At 37.0% G+C, this 16,451-nt stretch overlaps 1 protein-coding gene across 1 annotated transcript in view; it reads right to left on the bottom strand.

Annotated features, from left to right (window-relative positions):
* PPP3R1 (protein phosphatase 3 regulatory subunit B, alpha) overlaps positions 1–16,451 on the bottom strand; it is a 38,636-nt gene that overhangs the window by 4,914 nt on the left and 17,271 nt on the right. Inside the window, exons 2-3 of the mRNA XM_064709203.1 lie at positions 10,364–10,403; positions 1,043–1,219 (exon numbers count right to left, since the gene is read on the bottom strand). Coding sequence (XP_064565273.1) covers positions 1,043–1,219; positions 10,364–10,403 — 217 coding nt within the window. The remainder of the gene's footprint in view (positions 1–1,042; positions 1,220–10,363; positions 10,404–16,451) is intronic.

Here is a 16,451-nt window from a genome sequence, read left to right as displayed (position 1 = left end):
TTTGAAGAAATTCTAAAGTATTTTTCTATAAAAGAAAATTGGTTTTGCCAACTTTCTGCTCCCTTACAAGAGGAACAACTCTTGATAACTGTTATTAATCACAGCTCAATGTCACAGAAAACATGATCATCATTGCTCATGACTATCTATTTTTTACAAGGGAATTTTGAATAGTTCCATGCAACAATTACTATTTCTAATCAAAACTCAACATTCTAGTTATACTGTAGATATCCCTATAAACATTAAATAGGTTTTGCAGAGGTTACCAGCTCTTGTATATTAATATCTTATTTAAAATGTCAGTCTGTCAGTATAAATAAGATTTAAGTACTTTCTCCAATTAAAAAAAAATCAAGACTGATTAGCCTTTTTTAGTCATAAGAAATACTAAGTTTTACCTTGAACAGAAGTTACAAACATTATAATTTCAGACACTGTTTTAAGATGAACTAGTGAGGAAGATTTTAATCATGGCCCTTTTAATCATGAATATTTAAAATCATTGAGAAATATACTAAATCAAATCTTCCATGTTGTTTGGATTTTTTTTTCTTCAAGTGTCAGTCTAAGATCTATGTAAAAATAACCCCATAAAAGAAATATCAACAGAAAAACCTGGGCTCCTTCCTATTTTCTAAGTACTCCAAAGGAGAGATTTCATTTGGACAAATACAACTTACACAGAAACACATCACTTAGCCTACCACAACTTTCTTCAGTCTCTCCTCAGCATCAAAATTAAGAGTCTAAATTGGTGTATTTTAAGAGATATTTAACAAGTAGTCCTCAGTCAGCCTGACCTTAAAAGCTATTATTAATAAACTTGGTCCTTTAAACATTTCACTCAGAAGTGCCCTAATGCAGAGAAACTACTGGTATTTAGTTTTTTTATTTTACTGGTATTTAGTTCCACTAGGATTTAGCACCTTATTTTAACATATCTTCTTCACCTCTCCCATGTCAGATGAAGAAAAACCTGAATTCTAAAGCTCTACGAATTCTGAAGTACCACCACCTATCACAGAACACAGTGCCTTACCTTTAAAATCCACTTCTCCATTGCCATCTGTGTCAAATATATCTATTACTCGCTGTACTAACGGGTTCTGTTGCAATTCAGGTAAAGACATGAACTCTTCCACGCTCAGAGAACCAGAGTTGTCCAAATCGAGCTTCTTAAATCTCTTTCCTAGTCTTTTTATCTCATCAGCATCAACTGAAATGAAAAACAACCCCATATTTACTCTCAGAAAGGCCTCAGTAAATCCTTTGCAGTTAAACACAAGGCACATTTCATTGCTTTCCTACAAGATTTTATCCCACTTTAACTATTAAACACCTATAACAATAACATGAAATTCTGAAGACAAACACAATTTTATTTTAAATAAGACTTACCTTTATTCCTCCCTGCACCTGCCATAATACAGTTATTAGCATTGTGACTCACTGAATACCACATGCTGACACAACATTTTGAAGGATTGAGGATGCTTAGCTAGTTACTTAGTCAGCTCTTACAAATACCAGATGTGAAGAATTTGAGGAAGAGACCAAGTGTTCTCTGAAGGAAACAGCATTATGTTTACACTGGACTAACATAGCATGTCAGAAAGACAATTATATTCAACTTATTAGCAAAACTAGTGCTTTTTCAGCACACTGAACATGAGATCTCCTGGGATTTGAGTCAAGTTAAGCAGGTTAACAGTCCTACTGGTAGCCAGTTATCTCTCACCTACTTAAAACACTCCTCTTAGTGACCTAAGATCATTCTTCCTCTCCATCTCAGATGGGAAACAGACACACCTGTAGCCACAATTTGCATACAGCTTTATTTTTTTTGTCCCAGAAATTAAAGTAGATTCAGGTTCTGCAGCGGCACCTCTTCATCTAATCTGTTCAAATTTATAGAGAATCTCAATTAAAGCATATACTCTAGTACCCTATTTTACACATCTGATTATGCCAAGAATAGACTATACCTGTGAATCTATAAAAACAATTAAAAGCAATCATGTACTTTTTTACTGCTGAAAAGCTTGAAAAATTTCTCCATAACAACCTGAAAATACCCTGTCAGCAGCCTCATTTATGAGATCCAAGTCTGTTCACATGTTGCTCACCCTTTTTAGCTACAAAGGAGCAACTGAGGTTGCCCCTAGAAGGGGCTCAGTACACAGCAAACCACAGCAAACATACCCTGCGGAACTGAAGACTGCAAACTTGCCCTACCAACCTTCTCCTTAACATGTGCAGATCCCTCAATATTTCTTAGCTCCATTTAGTAGTGTGTTTGCTTCAATAGTAATAGAAATTTTATCATATCTTCTACAAGGCACATACATCCACCTGATCCATTTCACATCACATCAGTACCTTTTCAGGCTTTTGTAAAAGTGCAGCATAAAATTGAACAGCTCTAAGTCTTCCAATACATAAGGTCAGCCAACCTGCAGAGCTTGATGTCTTGAAACTGCAGCTACCTCAGAGACCTAATCCTCTACCAACAGTAACCAACTGCCACTTCAGTTTCTTGATATCCTTGTCTAGAAACCAGTGAGACACAAATAGAGAGTCCTCAGGACTGCACTATTTCAGAATGAAAGACAGCCTGACAGAAGTCCAAAGGCACAAGATGATTTTCTGCCATTCTGCAGTCTCAGTTACTGCTTGCAACTGCAGAGGCAAAGGGCAAAAACCAGTGTGCAGTCTCAGAATAATCTTCTCTTTGCTGTGCCAGAAAGACACAGACCTCATTCTGCCTCTAGGGCTACAAAAGTGAGACTAAATATAATTCGCTTTCCTTGGTTTCTAGTAAGCAGTGTGGTATTTCACACAATTAACCTCTCAACTGCATCGAAATATTCCTTTTACCCCAGTCTGTGCAGAAGCCTTGACTGTAACTGGAGCTGTGCCCTGAACAGCACAACAGCACAGCAGTGGCAGCAGCACATTGCACACCTACCCAGAACTCCTCCAGATGACACAGAGGGTGACACAGCACCGTATAGTAACCTGGATGTAGAACATCATCATGGGACTAGAAGAATACAGTATTAAAAAGGAATGGCAAAGCAGAGCTCCATGGGCAATTTTATGAGTTCCATCAGCACAAAATGCTGCTTCTCCCCAACACACTGAAAGGTATTTGCCAACTTTTGCTTCTGTGGACAGAAACTCTTTTGCCCCCACTTCAAGTCCTGCCACTGGACAATCACTGGGCCCAGTCCATTTTAATGCAGACAGCACCTTGGCAAGCTGCAAATGTGGGAACTTCATTTCAGTGCAAGTTCTACTTCCAACTCCCATAGAAAGAGCTCATATCCTCAAAAAAGCCTCACAGCACAAGCATTTGAAAAAGCATAAAAATATTAATGGTGACTTATCACACTATGTATGCACACTTATGTAAGCACATTTCCCGTTGTAAAATAAGTATGTGAACTGACATAATTTATACCTGTATTACTTCACTTTAAAATAACTAAACAGCAAACTAAAAATATTGTCTATGGTGTATTTAACACACTGTCAGCTTCTTACCAGATCAGTGGAATCACATTTCCAGTATTAATAGAAAGATCAATCTTTCCATTTTGGTCAGTTCTAAAGCCTCCTAAACAAGCTGAAACACTTCATAGTTCTGCAACTTCACAAAATCACAATGTGATTTTAAGAAGCATTAACACAGCTGGATTTCTTCTCCCCTGCTACAAAAACTAATGAGTTAATGAACTGCAAGTTCTATAACATTTCTAAGTAACATGTAAGAAACTCCTAAGTACCAAAACACAGCAATGACATTTTCACAAATTAGGATAGAAACATGGAGCTGCTTGAAGCAGGACTACAGACCTCTGATCATTAGGTAACACCATTTTCTCACAACCCAGGTCACATTAAAGAAAGTCTTATTTCATTACTTCAGTTCCCTTTCCTGGTTTGAGAGATCAAGTCCATGCCATTTTTCCTCACAAATACACAAGCAAAGACTGAAAGTGACACCCAGAGTTCTGTCAATGTTCTGCTATGAAGTGGAGTTAATTAATTACCACATACACAAGTCACTCACACATGGCTACATAGCTTGAATTGGCACAAGCTGGCACAAAAGATTGTCTCTGCCATTGCTAAGAAATGTGCTAAGAAAACAAACTGTTGTCAGAAAGGTATTTTATCTCAAGTTAATATATCTCTAGCAGAACTACCAGTATGAACTATATTAAAAAAAAAAACATTTTCTTGCAGCATTCAGAAACTGATCCACTGGACACATGGCTTGTATTACCAAGCAATGCTGTTCTGTCATCATCTGCTGGGCACAAGAACCACTATTGGGTTAACTAGCCTCACATCTGCAGCTAACAAGGTCCTTACATTATAAAACTAGCAAGCGTAAGAGAAGAATTTTTTTTTGCTTTGTTTTAAAGATGGTGGACAAGGAGGTCAAGATTATGGATGATAAAGGTATGAATCAGATCACAGGAAGGGGAGGAGGTTGCAAAGGGATGTAAGAGTATTTCTCAACAATGTTCATGTTTTGCTGAACTGTAACAAAGCAACAGCTGCCACAATTATGAAATTAAGGATATCTGAAAAATGTTAATTACTCTTTGTCCACATATACACACATCTCATTTCATAGCTCATACCAGCTCAACTTCAATGCACAGTCCAGGTACAAATATCTGGCAGCAGTTTCTACTAGAAATGAGATTAAAATTTCTCATTCCAAACCTTGAAACATTCAAGCAAAGGGTTTCCCTGCAGTGGAGATCTGAGAGAGGTTCTGTTCTTAACAGAAGTCAAAACAAATTAAAAAACAGTATTGAAAAAAGTTAGCATCTCTGCCAAAAGCTGACCAAACAGCAAACTCTTCCTATATTTTGTTTCTGGCAATCGATACAGCACAAATGACAGTACTTGGAGGAGGAAATAATGAAAAAGCAAAGTAAATGCAGGGCCAAGAAAATTTTCTTTAATAGCTAATCAGCATATAAACCTCTGTTCCTAATGAACATATCTGGATAAACATGAGATCACTGTGCTCATAACTGACTGTATGAGAATCTAATATCAGAATTACATTACTTTTCCTTAAATATATTGCAGGCACCTCACCTACCATTAAATCCTTTCCACAAGCTGAGTTTTAAAAAGCTTGAAAAAATTTGTAGTTCAGTAGTATCTTAGTCTTCATAGAACAGCTTTAAGAAATAAGAACACAAATATAAAATAAAGGATGAATACATCACAGTATAATATGCCTTAGATTGGGATACCTTCTGTCTATTCTTTCTTCACAAGTCTTCATTTCTGGTGACTCTCCCTGCCTATGCTGAATTTACCTAAAAACTACGCAGATTTTCTGGAGCTTAATGTTTGTTTCTTGGTTATCCTTTGGATTTTTTAAAGGAAAATAGCATACATTTATGTATAACAGCAGATTTCAATATCTTAGTAATTTTTTGCTTTATCTCCCAAAATGCACATACACAACAGTTCCTATCTAAGATGGAGCACCCCTTTTTTACAATGCCTGTATTTTCCTTGTCCTTATCAACAGACTTTCTTAAAATTACACATAGCTCTCACTGAGAGAACAGAGCACTGAAATTAATTCTCAGTGTCTGAACAAAAAATATTACTTTGTGCCCACATAAACTCTCCTAAGTTCTGCTGGAAATGCAAGGCACAAGACAGTTCAGCTCAAGGGAAAGCTGAGCTGAAAGGACTGATGGTGGCAGTAGCAGACAGAATTTAAGACCAGCTCAGGAGACCAGGCTATATAAAAACACTAGGAACTCCTAGGAAGTCCAAGTCCATAGTAGTGTAAAAAGGGCGATACCACCACTAAGGAAAAATCAGGACTGAGCTTTGTTTACACAGCTTGAAGCAGAGTTTGCCGGTGACTCATCACCACACTCCCAGCAACCCTGAGCATTCAGATCCAAATTAGCCTTTTTTGTGCTATGCTCCCCAGCTGACAGGGGCTCTGTGCTTCCCATGCTTTTCGGCAAACCAGACAGCGTGCCCTCACCCTGGCACTGATGCCTGAGCTCACAAACTTACAATCTGGCTGGAAATAGTAACTGCTAAGTGCTTTTCTTTAAAATGCTTTATTGGCAGCCCTGCTCAAACATCAAATTCTGCACTGTTTTAAAACACTTAGAATTATTTATGTTTATTTCATAATCCATTCTGGATTTTGTTCCCCTTGTAATTAACATCAGGCAAGTGTTAAGTAGTTCTGGTACTAAGGATTTTTTTTGTTAAAGAACTATCAGTACTTTCAAGATTCCTCTTCTATCCAAGTATTAAAATTCTTAGAGCCAACACCTGCTTCATCTCTTGAATTCATTTGCATACATCTAAAAATATGATGAAACAGGTTAAAATGCTTCCAAGAAACTACATGCAAATGCTTTGCCTCACTCCCATTTTATTGCAGGAGTCTTATCTCAGTTGCTCACTTTCTAATATGCTAATCCACACTGCTGAGTTCCTCACTTCTGCCCCTCAACACAGCAGTAGAGGATCATCCATTAGATTTTAAAACAATTCTGTTTCAAATTGTAATGCATGCAACTGATGCTAAGACTGTAAAAACTATTCAAGTGGCAACTCAAAAAACTTCATTAGAAGCCAACTGCAGTGTGCTTATTTTGAAAACAGTAATTTCAGAAAAAAATTAATTATATTTTCTACAGTTAACATCAAGGTACATAGCTAGCTTTTTATTAACCTGAGAGCCAAAAGTAAAAAATGCCCTAAACCCACAGATTTCTGAAATTCACTACATTCAGTGATGCTTTACCAGGATAACTGCATATGCTTTAAGAAGCATGGTACATCCATTGCTGCAGACCACACAGTATACACACAGGCATCTGCAAAGGGTACAGACATTAGAAAAGCTGTACATCTCTCAGCAATTAGGTGCTGAGCACTTCTGAAATCTAAATGTTTACCCCTGTATTTAAAAGACTGGCTTTTCAGATACTCTTAGAATACTGGTTCAAAGGTTTAACTAACAAAAGCCAGATCAGAGTGTGGTCACAGAGAGCCCAATTTCCACTAACTTTTCAAACATGAAATCATTATAGTCAAGAATATTGCAAAGGTATTAGGAAAAATTTTGCAAATCAAACATGTTCTGAAATGAATTTTAAATGTTTCCAGACTAATTTTCCCCCAGAAGAATGTACTGCAGTGTTCTCAAAATAAAAACAGACCTTCAGCAAAATTTGCACCTCTACCTACAGCCTCATCTGATTCACGAATATAACGTTTCAGAGTAGCAACCACGTCAGCCATTTCAGTTTTGGAGATCAGATTTCAAAAAGATGATACCCTTGAGAACACATTCAACCACTCATCTTGTATATGCTTACACACAGCTGGCCTAATCCTTTTTATGACTTCAGATGTGTCAATTACAATTTCCTAAGTTAGGAAAGAGATACCAGTCTTCTTAGCTTAAAATCCAAACACACTACAAAAGAGTATTTATAAACTATTCTTTACTCTATTACAAAATGGTCCTCTCTACATCTTTTTGCGATAATAAAATTTTCTTATGGACAATTTGACAGATTCTGGCTGACATCAAATTTTCATCATGGAAAGCAGTGGTAGGTTTTCTGTAATTTCTGGCACAGCATAGCTGAGAAACAAAACCAAACCATTCTAAGGAATCCAACAACACTCATTTACCCACTGAGAAGAACTAATGTTCTAAAATGAAAGGTTAAAAGAAGATGCTTGACTATCTAATGGTGAGCATCCTCTCTGTGGTAGCCTGAATTTGCTTCATGTAACTGCCTACTTTAACACAAAACTATTCTTATGAGACACCAAAGTAGCAACTGTAGCACCAAGCAGAGGTTATGACCCAATGTCTCCATGCAAACAGCATTAATACATTATTACTAATTGGCAATCTCCAAAAGGTGAAAATTCAAAATCTGTAAGCCCTAGATTGCAAGGCAAGGTGTGTATTCTGTCTGCCATTGTTAGAGGTGTGGCAGTTATCTTCTGTTAATTGGGCAGTTTTCTTTATCTCTTCCACAAACCAATACTCTCTCCGGGGAGTTATCTGCTGTTAATGGGATATTGAGTGCCACTGCATGACTGATAAAAATTACAGCATCCCATTGTGAGATGCTCCACCCAGAGGGAGGAGCCAAGCATTCCTAACTGGATAGAATCTGAGATTTTGAGACACCAGAACAGCCTTTCCACTGGATTCCCAGAGCAACAGCTGCCTTTTCCACTGGATCTTCAGAAGACCCTTCTACAGGATCACTGCTCCAACAGAACCACACCTGCCACTCCAGGAGGACTGCTACCAATACCCTGACCAACAGCGTGTCAGGTCGTATTCTGATTCTGTCAGTGTTGTTTTGTATTACTGCAGTTTCTTTTACTTTTTATTTTCTTCCCTAATAAAGAACTGTTATTCCTGCTTCCATATCTCTGCCTGAGAGCCCCCCTTAATTTCAAATTTGTAAAAATTTGGAGGGAGGGGGTTTACAGTTTCCAGTTCAGGGAAGGCTCCTGAGTTCCTTAGCAGACAACTGTCTTTTCAAACCAAGACACTGTATCAGATGATCTTCAAAGAGATTGTCTGGCCTTGCCTTGAAAACCTTAGACCTGTAAGTGACAACTTCTGGAAGCAGGAGGGACATTTAACACTTAAAGAACAATGTGAACATCTACTTGCAAGCGTGCTTCCAGACATGTAGCTGTGCACACCCGTGCCCAAAACCCCCGGCTTTCAGAATACTGAGGCACTCAGGATCCTGAAGCACAGCACTATCACTGCAGGGGCTGGGCCCATCCAAGCAAAGGGACATTTTCCCGGTGTGTCGAGTTATGCTGCCCAGGATACAGCCAACCTTCTGCTGTGAGAAAGGCCATCAGAGCAGAACAACCTTTAATCACGGAAAACTTCACATTTGAACAACAGCAGCCTCAACATATCATTTAACCACAGAATATTATGCAAAAATCCTCAGTTTCTCTGCAATAAAAATGAACAAAGAAGTGTAATAATAAACCTTTAGGCTGCCCATTGCTATCAATGAATATAGTTTGTCCTAGAATCAGAAGTTAAGGATGGCAACACACTGCTTACAACTCTGACACTGACATGACTAGCTAAAAAAAATAATTCTTCAGAAACCAGTTTGTCCATAACAAAACACTGACCAATGGAGCAGTAATGTAAGATTGAGAGACATATATGATTCAGGAAAACACTACTGAAGTCTTCATCAAGTACAAAACTCCAACCATGTATTTGCATTTAACAAAATATACAGAGAACATTACACAGCTATGCACTGCTGCGGATGATAGTCCCAAGTGTTTGCAAACTTATGACTCAAATTAGAATCCACGTAGATGTTCCCATTAGGCACACAGGACTTGCAAAAATTACCAGGTAAAGTCTCATTTCTCTGAAAAAATATATTTAGACAAAGATTTCTCCATGACCATTTATTTTCTATTACAGTTTGAGTTACAAGAGCCACAGGCCAGCACAAGCACATGACAAGCACTGAAAGGAATCTGAAAAGATCTGATTCACTCAAGATAAGGAATTTTATCAAGTGGTTCAGAAGACACATACACATGTCTACACACACTTTAGGGCTGAAGAAAATCACTGAATAGAAAACGCAACTAAGAATAGGTACACCTAGCACAACAACACAAGGACATTTCACAAGACAACCACTTCTCTGGTCAGCTTCAGGCGAAAAGATCATCTGATACCTTGACATTTTTACAGAGTAGACCAACCCCATGAGATGGAGCAACAAATTTTATTCTCACATGGCCAAAAGTAAGCAACACGAAGTGGGTTTTCACCTAACTGCTTGGGTGCACAAGGGGAAAAAAAGCTCATCTAGTCCCAAACCTCTCCTTTCCTCTGAAGGCACAAAGCCAGTTTAAGCAATATACTTCATTCCTAACACAGCACAGACTTCACCATGACTGATCCACACCCCTGAGGAACTGGCACCAGGACTGATGGAAAAGCCCCACTTGTCGAACTACACTTCACCCTACAGACATATCAAGACTATCATAAGAGTTTTTTTAATATTCTGATGGAAGACTCAAAGAAAACCCTCAAACCTTTAAGTGATTTCTATTTTAAAGATAGACTGGGTTTTGATTCTACAATCTAACAGCAAAAGCTGTATTATTTCCAAAGGTAATTTTTAACATGTTATTCTTTTAGTTAATATATAAACTGCATAACATACATGAAAACTGTCCATATCAATCCCCAAACAAAACTGACTTCTGTAACAATACAGTGTAGCAATTAAAAAAAACTTACAGTGCGAGCACATTTCCAAAGGGTAGCTTGCCTCATTTCCCTGAAACACAACAAGAAAAAAAGAACAAAGTTGCAATTACTCCCAGGTAAGCTTTAGGTAACTGTTTAAATTTAAGCACTGTAAAAATCTCTGGCAATACAAGTTACATTGTTATTTAAAAATATATATTTCAGATCCAACAACCACAGACTGTATTTTATTTGGACAGATCTATGTTACCAAAACATACAAAGAAATATAAAACCATTAAGAGGTCTCCTTAAATAAGAACTCCCATGAAAACGTCAGTTCACATAATTATGACAAGAACTTCAATCCCGTATTCTAAACTCAGAAAAACAAACCCACTACTTATATATTGAGCAAATGTTACTTTTCAAGTTAAAAATATTTAATTTCAAAACTTCACAAAACCTGCTTTACCATTTTATTTCATAAGCAGAAACAGACATGTCCTTATAAATTCCAATGACAAATCTTACTCAATTTGCATACGAAAACTGTTTTCTTCCCTGAACCACCTGCCCAATCCCCCCCAAAAAAATTTCACACAGCAAGAATTATGCAAAAGAAGAATTTTACATGACCAGAAACTCAGACATAACAGCTTTACATTTAGATATTTCTGTAATGTACTATGTTAATATGTTCCTGCTTTGTAACTGAATGGTAAGTCAAAGTAAGACTTTAAATCCATCCTACACAACAACTGAGTAACAGCACAAAAAACTTAAAACTTTGAGGGTATCAACAATTTAAATGTGTACTCAAGGAAATTAGCATAAACTACTGCAATATGAACGCCAGAAAACACTTAAACTTGGTATCTTCCCCCAGATGCCCCACTTAGAGCCAGAGATCACAATGCACACATGCTTAATGACTTTTCTGAATCCATTAGCAAAGGAGCAGGCAGATAACTGAAGAGATGCATAACCACATTCAAAACAAATATTTTAAGGGAGTGTATTACACAAGAAAACAAAACATATTTCAGATGAGTCTAAGATATTCTATTCAGCAGCATATTCTCTTATGGTGTGGAGCATAAGGGATTCCACAGTTGAGCACTTGCAAAGAAAGGCTCATCAAAATGATACAAAATCAAACAGAAATAGAGAGATTACTTGACAGAAGGGGGAAAAAAAAGAAAGAACTACGTTTAGCCTAAAAGCTAAAATGTGACTGCATTTCCTAATTAGAGCAGAAAGGAGCAGAACAAACATCTCATGAATCTAAACATGTCCAAGAGGAGACGTGTTGTTGTTGTTGAGGGGAGTCGCTTGCATTTTTTTATCTCAGGAAGTTTTCACTTTGCTTATCATCCCCCACAATCCACAGGCTCTCCTGGTTCTTTAAAAAACGTTCATGCATTTGCTTTCTAAGTAGGGCAGCAAAAGGTACAGCCTTAATGTCTTCTCCAATGCCTACTTAGAGCAAGACAAAGCAGCAGAACAGAAATGTAGATGAGAACAATCAGGCCATTATAACCTCAAAAGCACGTTAGGGATGTTCTTCAGACAAACTAACTGCACTGTGGCAGGGGATCCAGGAGAGCAGTGCCACATGGAAAATACTGCATGGAACCCAACCAAAGTCTCAGGATAAATAGCAAAGACCAAAATAGGTAGCAAAAGGCTAGTGTATGCATATGAATATAAAAGGGTAGGGAATCTAAAATGGGAGAAAGCAGAATTTTGAAACAAGAAGAAACAGGAACCAGGGGATCCAGCTAGGCTGCTCAAGACACGAGGTCATGAAGAGGCAAGAAAAACACCAGACTGGAAGGCTGCAAATTAAAGGAGAAAGTTGAATTAAAACCGGTGCATTTATGCACATGCACACAAATATACAATCTTAACTACTACTGTTCTGAGCATTTACATCCTTGTTCAGGTCTTGGGAGAAAATTAATTTCTGGTACAGGCTACCAAAATCAATCTGCCTAAAAACACATAAAATGCTTCTGAAAACTAAGCAGGACAAAACAAAAAAAGTGGGAGTAACTGTTTTCAGTTCATGAACTGAGTAAGTGTAATGTTTATAATGAACCTTAATGCATAGCATTTAGATGCACATGCTAAGTCATAAGTAAGTTATCTAATTGGAGTAGCCTAAAAATTACTTGGAGATCAGGCAAAAAAGTGAATAAACTTCAGCTTATCTTTTCTTTGAAACAGGTACTGCTAAAAAAAAGAAGTGTTCAGAATACTTACCTATCCAGGACTGGATCTTGGATATCTAAAAGGGTAGAAAAATGTAGTAAACGACAATGTAAAAATTACAAGATTATTAAATATTTTTCATATAGTATTTAAGTAAAGTATTTTAAAAAGCAGTTACCTGCTATTGATGCGTTGAATATTCATCTTCACAGGAGATCCAAAATTCTTGTAAGATTTAAAAGGATGTTGGTAGGGAGGGGGTTTTTTGGTACAAATAAACATCTGTATTACTCATGCCAAAATTCCTATTAACAGTGCTGAGACCCAGACAAACACAAAGATGGTGCTCTATATGAAAGCCTTGATCTTCAAAGATTAAGAGGAATTATTTGGTCTGAGGAGCAGGCATTTTTAATCATATTCCACAAGCAGCAGTACAAGAAGTTTGCTTACTTGTCCCCAAATGTGTATATGCTCTACGAGACAGGAGATAAACCCTGAAACACAAGCACTAAGTAGGCTGAATACTCTTCTTGCTTAAGAAGCAAGGACTGTTTAATAAGCGGGCAGTAATTAAAATTGAGAGTCTAGAGCTATATCCACATTCATGTGCTCAGTAAAAAAGCAGGGAGCAAAGCACAGCTATGAGACATCATTAAGTATCAAATAAGCCCTCTAAGAAAAGGGAAAGAAACTGGATACACATTTTCATCTGTACAGTTTTAATGCAAAGAATTACCTAATTTTAACACCAGATGAGGAAGCATTCTAAAGAATGCTGGAAAATATTCTTTGTGATTTAGTGCACTAACAGAAAATTTGAGTTACTGAAAAAGATCATTATAATTATACACCTTATTCATTAATATAATGCTGCATTTACACTTTAGTTTATAGTTTTAAACTGTACTAATCAATAAAGACCAAAGCCAGTGTAAAACTCCAAAGATATAATTTCATCTCTGATAAAAAAGTTCATTCATACAAATGCATCTGTAGAGTAACAAAGCTCTGACATAGCGTAAGACTGTCAATTTAAAAACCTCATTATAATCTTAGTGTCTCCTGCCAGATATATACTTAGCATACCTCACAAAAAGTCCAAGTATCTACTCATATACACTATATCAACACATTCAGAAACCAGTGCCACATGGTTTGTTGAGGAAATGCATCTTTTACAAAGTCAACACTCCACAAAAGATCTACTTGCACCTATGCCCAGTGTAAAACATGCCTTCCCCAGCTGCATCTGGGTATCCCTACCAGGCTGCTGGAACTCTGTTCTCTCTCAAGTTGCACCGGCAGAAAAAGAAGCTGAAATATTACAGATACTTTGAATATCCTTATCCTTTTAGAATAGTCTTGAAATTTTCTTAAATGCTGATAGGAGGCTATAGAGTAATTCCTAGTTAAACAGGCACAAAATCATTACTTGTTCACAGAAATAATTACAGATAAGGGGAAAGTCCAAAATCTACTAACAGAAGGTTGACCCAATTCTGAATACTGCAGAAATGCCAGTTTCCTAGAGAAAAGTCAAAACACATCAGTAAAGGGGTTGACATGACATGTAATGTGTTCCTTTAAGAACAAAAATGGGTTTTGCAATTTTCTACTAAGTATCCTTTTTTCTTTCAGCAGCTGTGCCTTTTTACTAGGTAAGGATAAAATTACTAAAGTCCATGAAGAAGTTATCTTCTGTAAATTAAAAAAACAAGAAAAAAGTCTTTCCTGATTTTTTTCCCCTGGCAGCTATTCCAAATACTAATGACTCTTTAGTCCTAAGATCAGTTTTGTACATGCTGCTCCAAGGTACAATAGTTGAGGCAATTATCTTGACAAGTGTCCTCTTAGTGAAAGACATGAAGATCTGTGGATAGAAATTAAAAAAGGAAATTAGCAATTAGCAAAATTAGTAACAGAATTTCAATTCTTATCTGCATTTGTTTATACAGAACAGCTTGTACACAGACATCACACTGCAAAGCAGTTCTTCAGCATATATTAGTAGAACACTGTTTCTAGGTTTGATTATGCATAACTTTTCTGCATGGAGTGCATCTTTTTGTAAATAGTTCAGAGAGCTAAATTACAGCATCAGCCCTCAATTAGTCTTCTGCTTTTATAAAAAGAGAAAAGTTAAGCAGGCCACAATTTCATCCTAGGACTAATCTCAAATTTAGTCCTTCAAAGGGGGTGGGGGGTGTGTGAGTCACTACAAATGAAAATTAATCCCTGGACAGTTTAAAACATTATTTTCTTTCCACAGACAGGCAGTTAATTCAGTAAGGGGCAAGACAGGTCTCCTGATCTGTTTAGTACACGAACAGGAGTGGCTGTCCAAGATTTGCAACCTTTTGTGGCAGCATACAAAAGCAATGTAAATGTTAATCCTTGTAAATGGCCTTAAAATGCAAACCATCTTGTCACAGCCCCGGCTGCTCCAGCTCTGCACTAGATGTTCCTGCATTTGTGTTGTTGATGCAAGGGCACCTCCCGGGGTGCTGGCAACACAATGTATGCTGTGCTTCTTGCATCTACTCCTGTACCTTCTACACTTCTAATTATCACTGTTAACAAAAGCAAGAAACTTCAGCAGGCAAGTGAAACAGTCATGTCAGCTGGGGACCAGAATGAGGCATTATCAAGACAGCCAACTTCAATTCTTAAATTACACAAAAAGCTGTTTTCCATCATACCCCTACCACAACTTTAAAGAATGGGAGAATTAAAAAGAAAGATGGAAGCAGCTGGCAGCTCACATTTAGGAAGAGCCTACACGTAAGGCCCTTCTCCCTGTGCCACAAACATGGAAAATGTTTCTGTTGTCTTTTCTCATTCTTCTCCATACCACCAAAATTAATACTGATGACAATTACCTGTTGTAGAGAATTCTTCCTCCTCCTTCGAGCTCATTTTCCACGTATTGTCACTTTCATAAATCTTTAACAGTGAAGAACCGCTTGGTGAAAAGAAGTTTGATTTGGGTGGGGGTTTTTTTGACTGTCAGAGGTTTGTATTCCTCATCAAAAAACAGCAGGCAAGTAGTCAAACTAAAAAGGATGGTATTTGTTTCCAAGGCTCTAAAAACTTCTGCATTACTAGAACATGCCACATAGACACAACTACAGTGGTTTAAAATAAATTTCACACAAAGCCCAGGAAGCCTAAAGCTTTATTAATGCTAATATTTTAATTTCTGAATTAAATGTTGGTCACAAAAATATGCAAGATCTCACCTATTGTAATTTATACATTTTATAAGGAACATATCAGAGAATTAAACACTAAAAGGAATTTACCAAAGTGCAGATGAAAGACATACACAAAGTTTCTGCAGACACCACAAAAAACATGGCTTAAAACAAGAAAAGCAAGAACAAGATTTCAGTGCAAAAAAGCAGCAAGAAAAATACTTTAATCTACCCTGTTCGGAAAGAGTATGAATATACTTCTATTTGGGCTTTTTTGTTAAATTCTATGAGAAGAAGAAAAAACCCTCAAAAACCCTTGAACAAACTACTCAACACAGTAATGTTGTCAGACCAAGAGGAATCTATGAACCAAGAAAAATAGTCACTCATTGTCTTCTATTTAACAGGAATATCCAATTTATACACTGCAAAAGGAAACTTGTAAAGGAAATGTTATAGATAAGATCACCAGGGAATTTGGCATTTGTGTTTTGACTTGGAGTAATTAAGTAATTTTTTAGGCTTTTTATTGTAGGCAGTGAACAAACCCACCTAAAATTTGAATGTCCAAATATAGTTACCTGAAAGCAAGACTTAACTGAAGAACTGATAAAAGTGCAGACTAACTGCCAAAATTTAGAAAGTACCATTTAAAAAAACTTGGTGACTTCTGCATTGTTTTGTATAAACCAGCTAAGTACCTGCTTTGCTTGAAAGTATTCCAG

The sequence above is a fragment of the Zonotrichia leucophrys genome, chromosome 3 (genome assembly GCF_028769735.1).
Source record: "Zonotrichia leucophrys gambelii isolate GWCS_2022_RI chromosome 3, RI_Zleu_2.0, whole genome shotgun sequence".
Taxonomy (NCBI): Eukaryota; Metazoa; Chordata; class Aves; order Passeriformes; family Passerellidae; genus Zonotrichia; species Zonotrichia leucophrys.
This window is presented reverse-complemented; position numbering and strand designations above follow the sequence as displayed.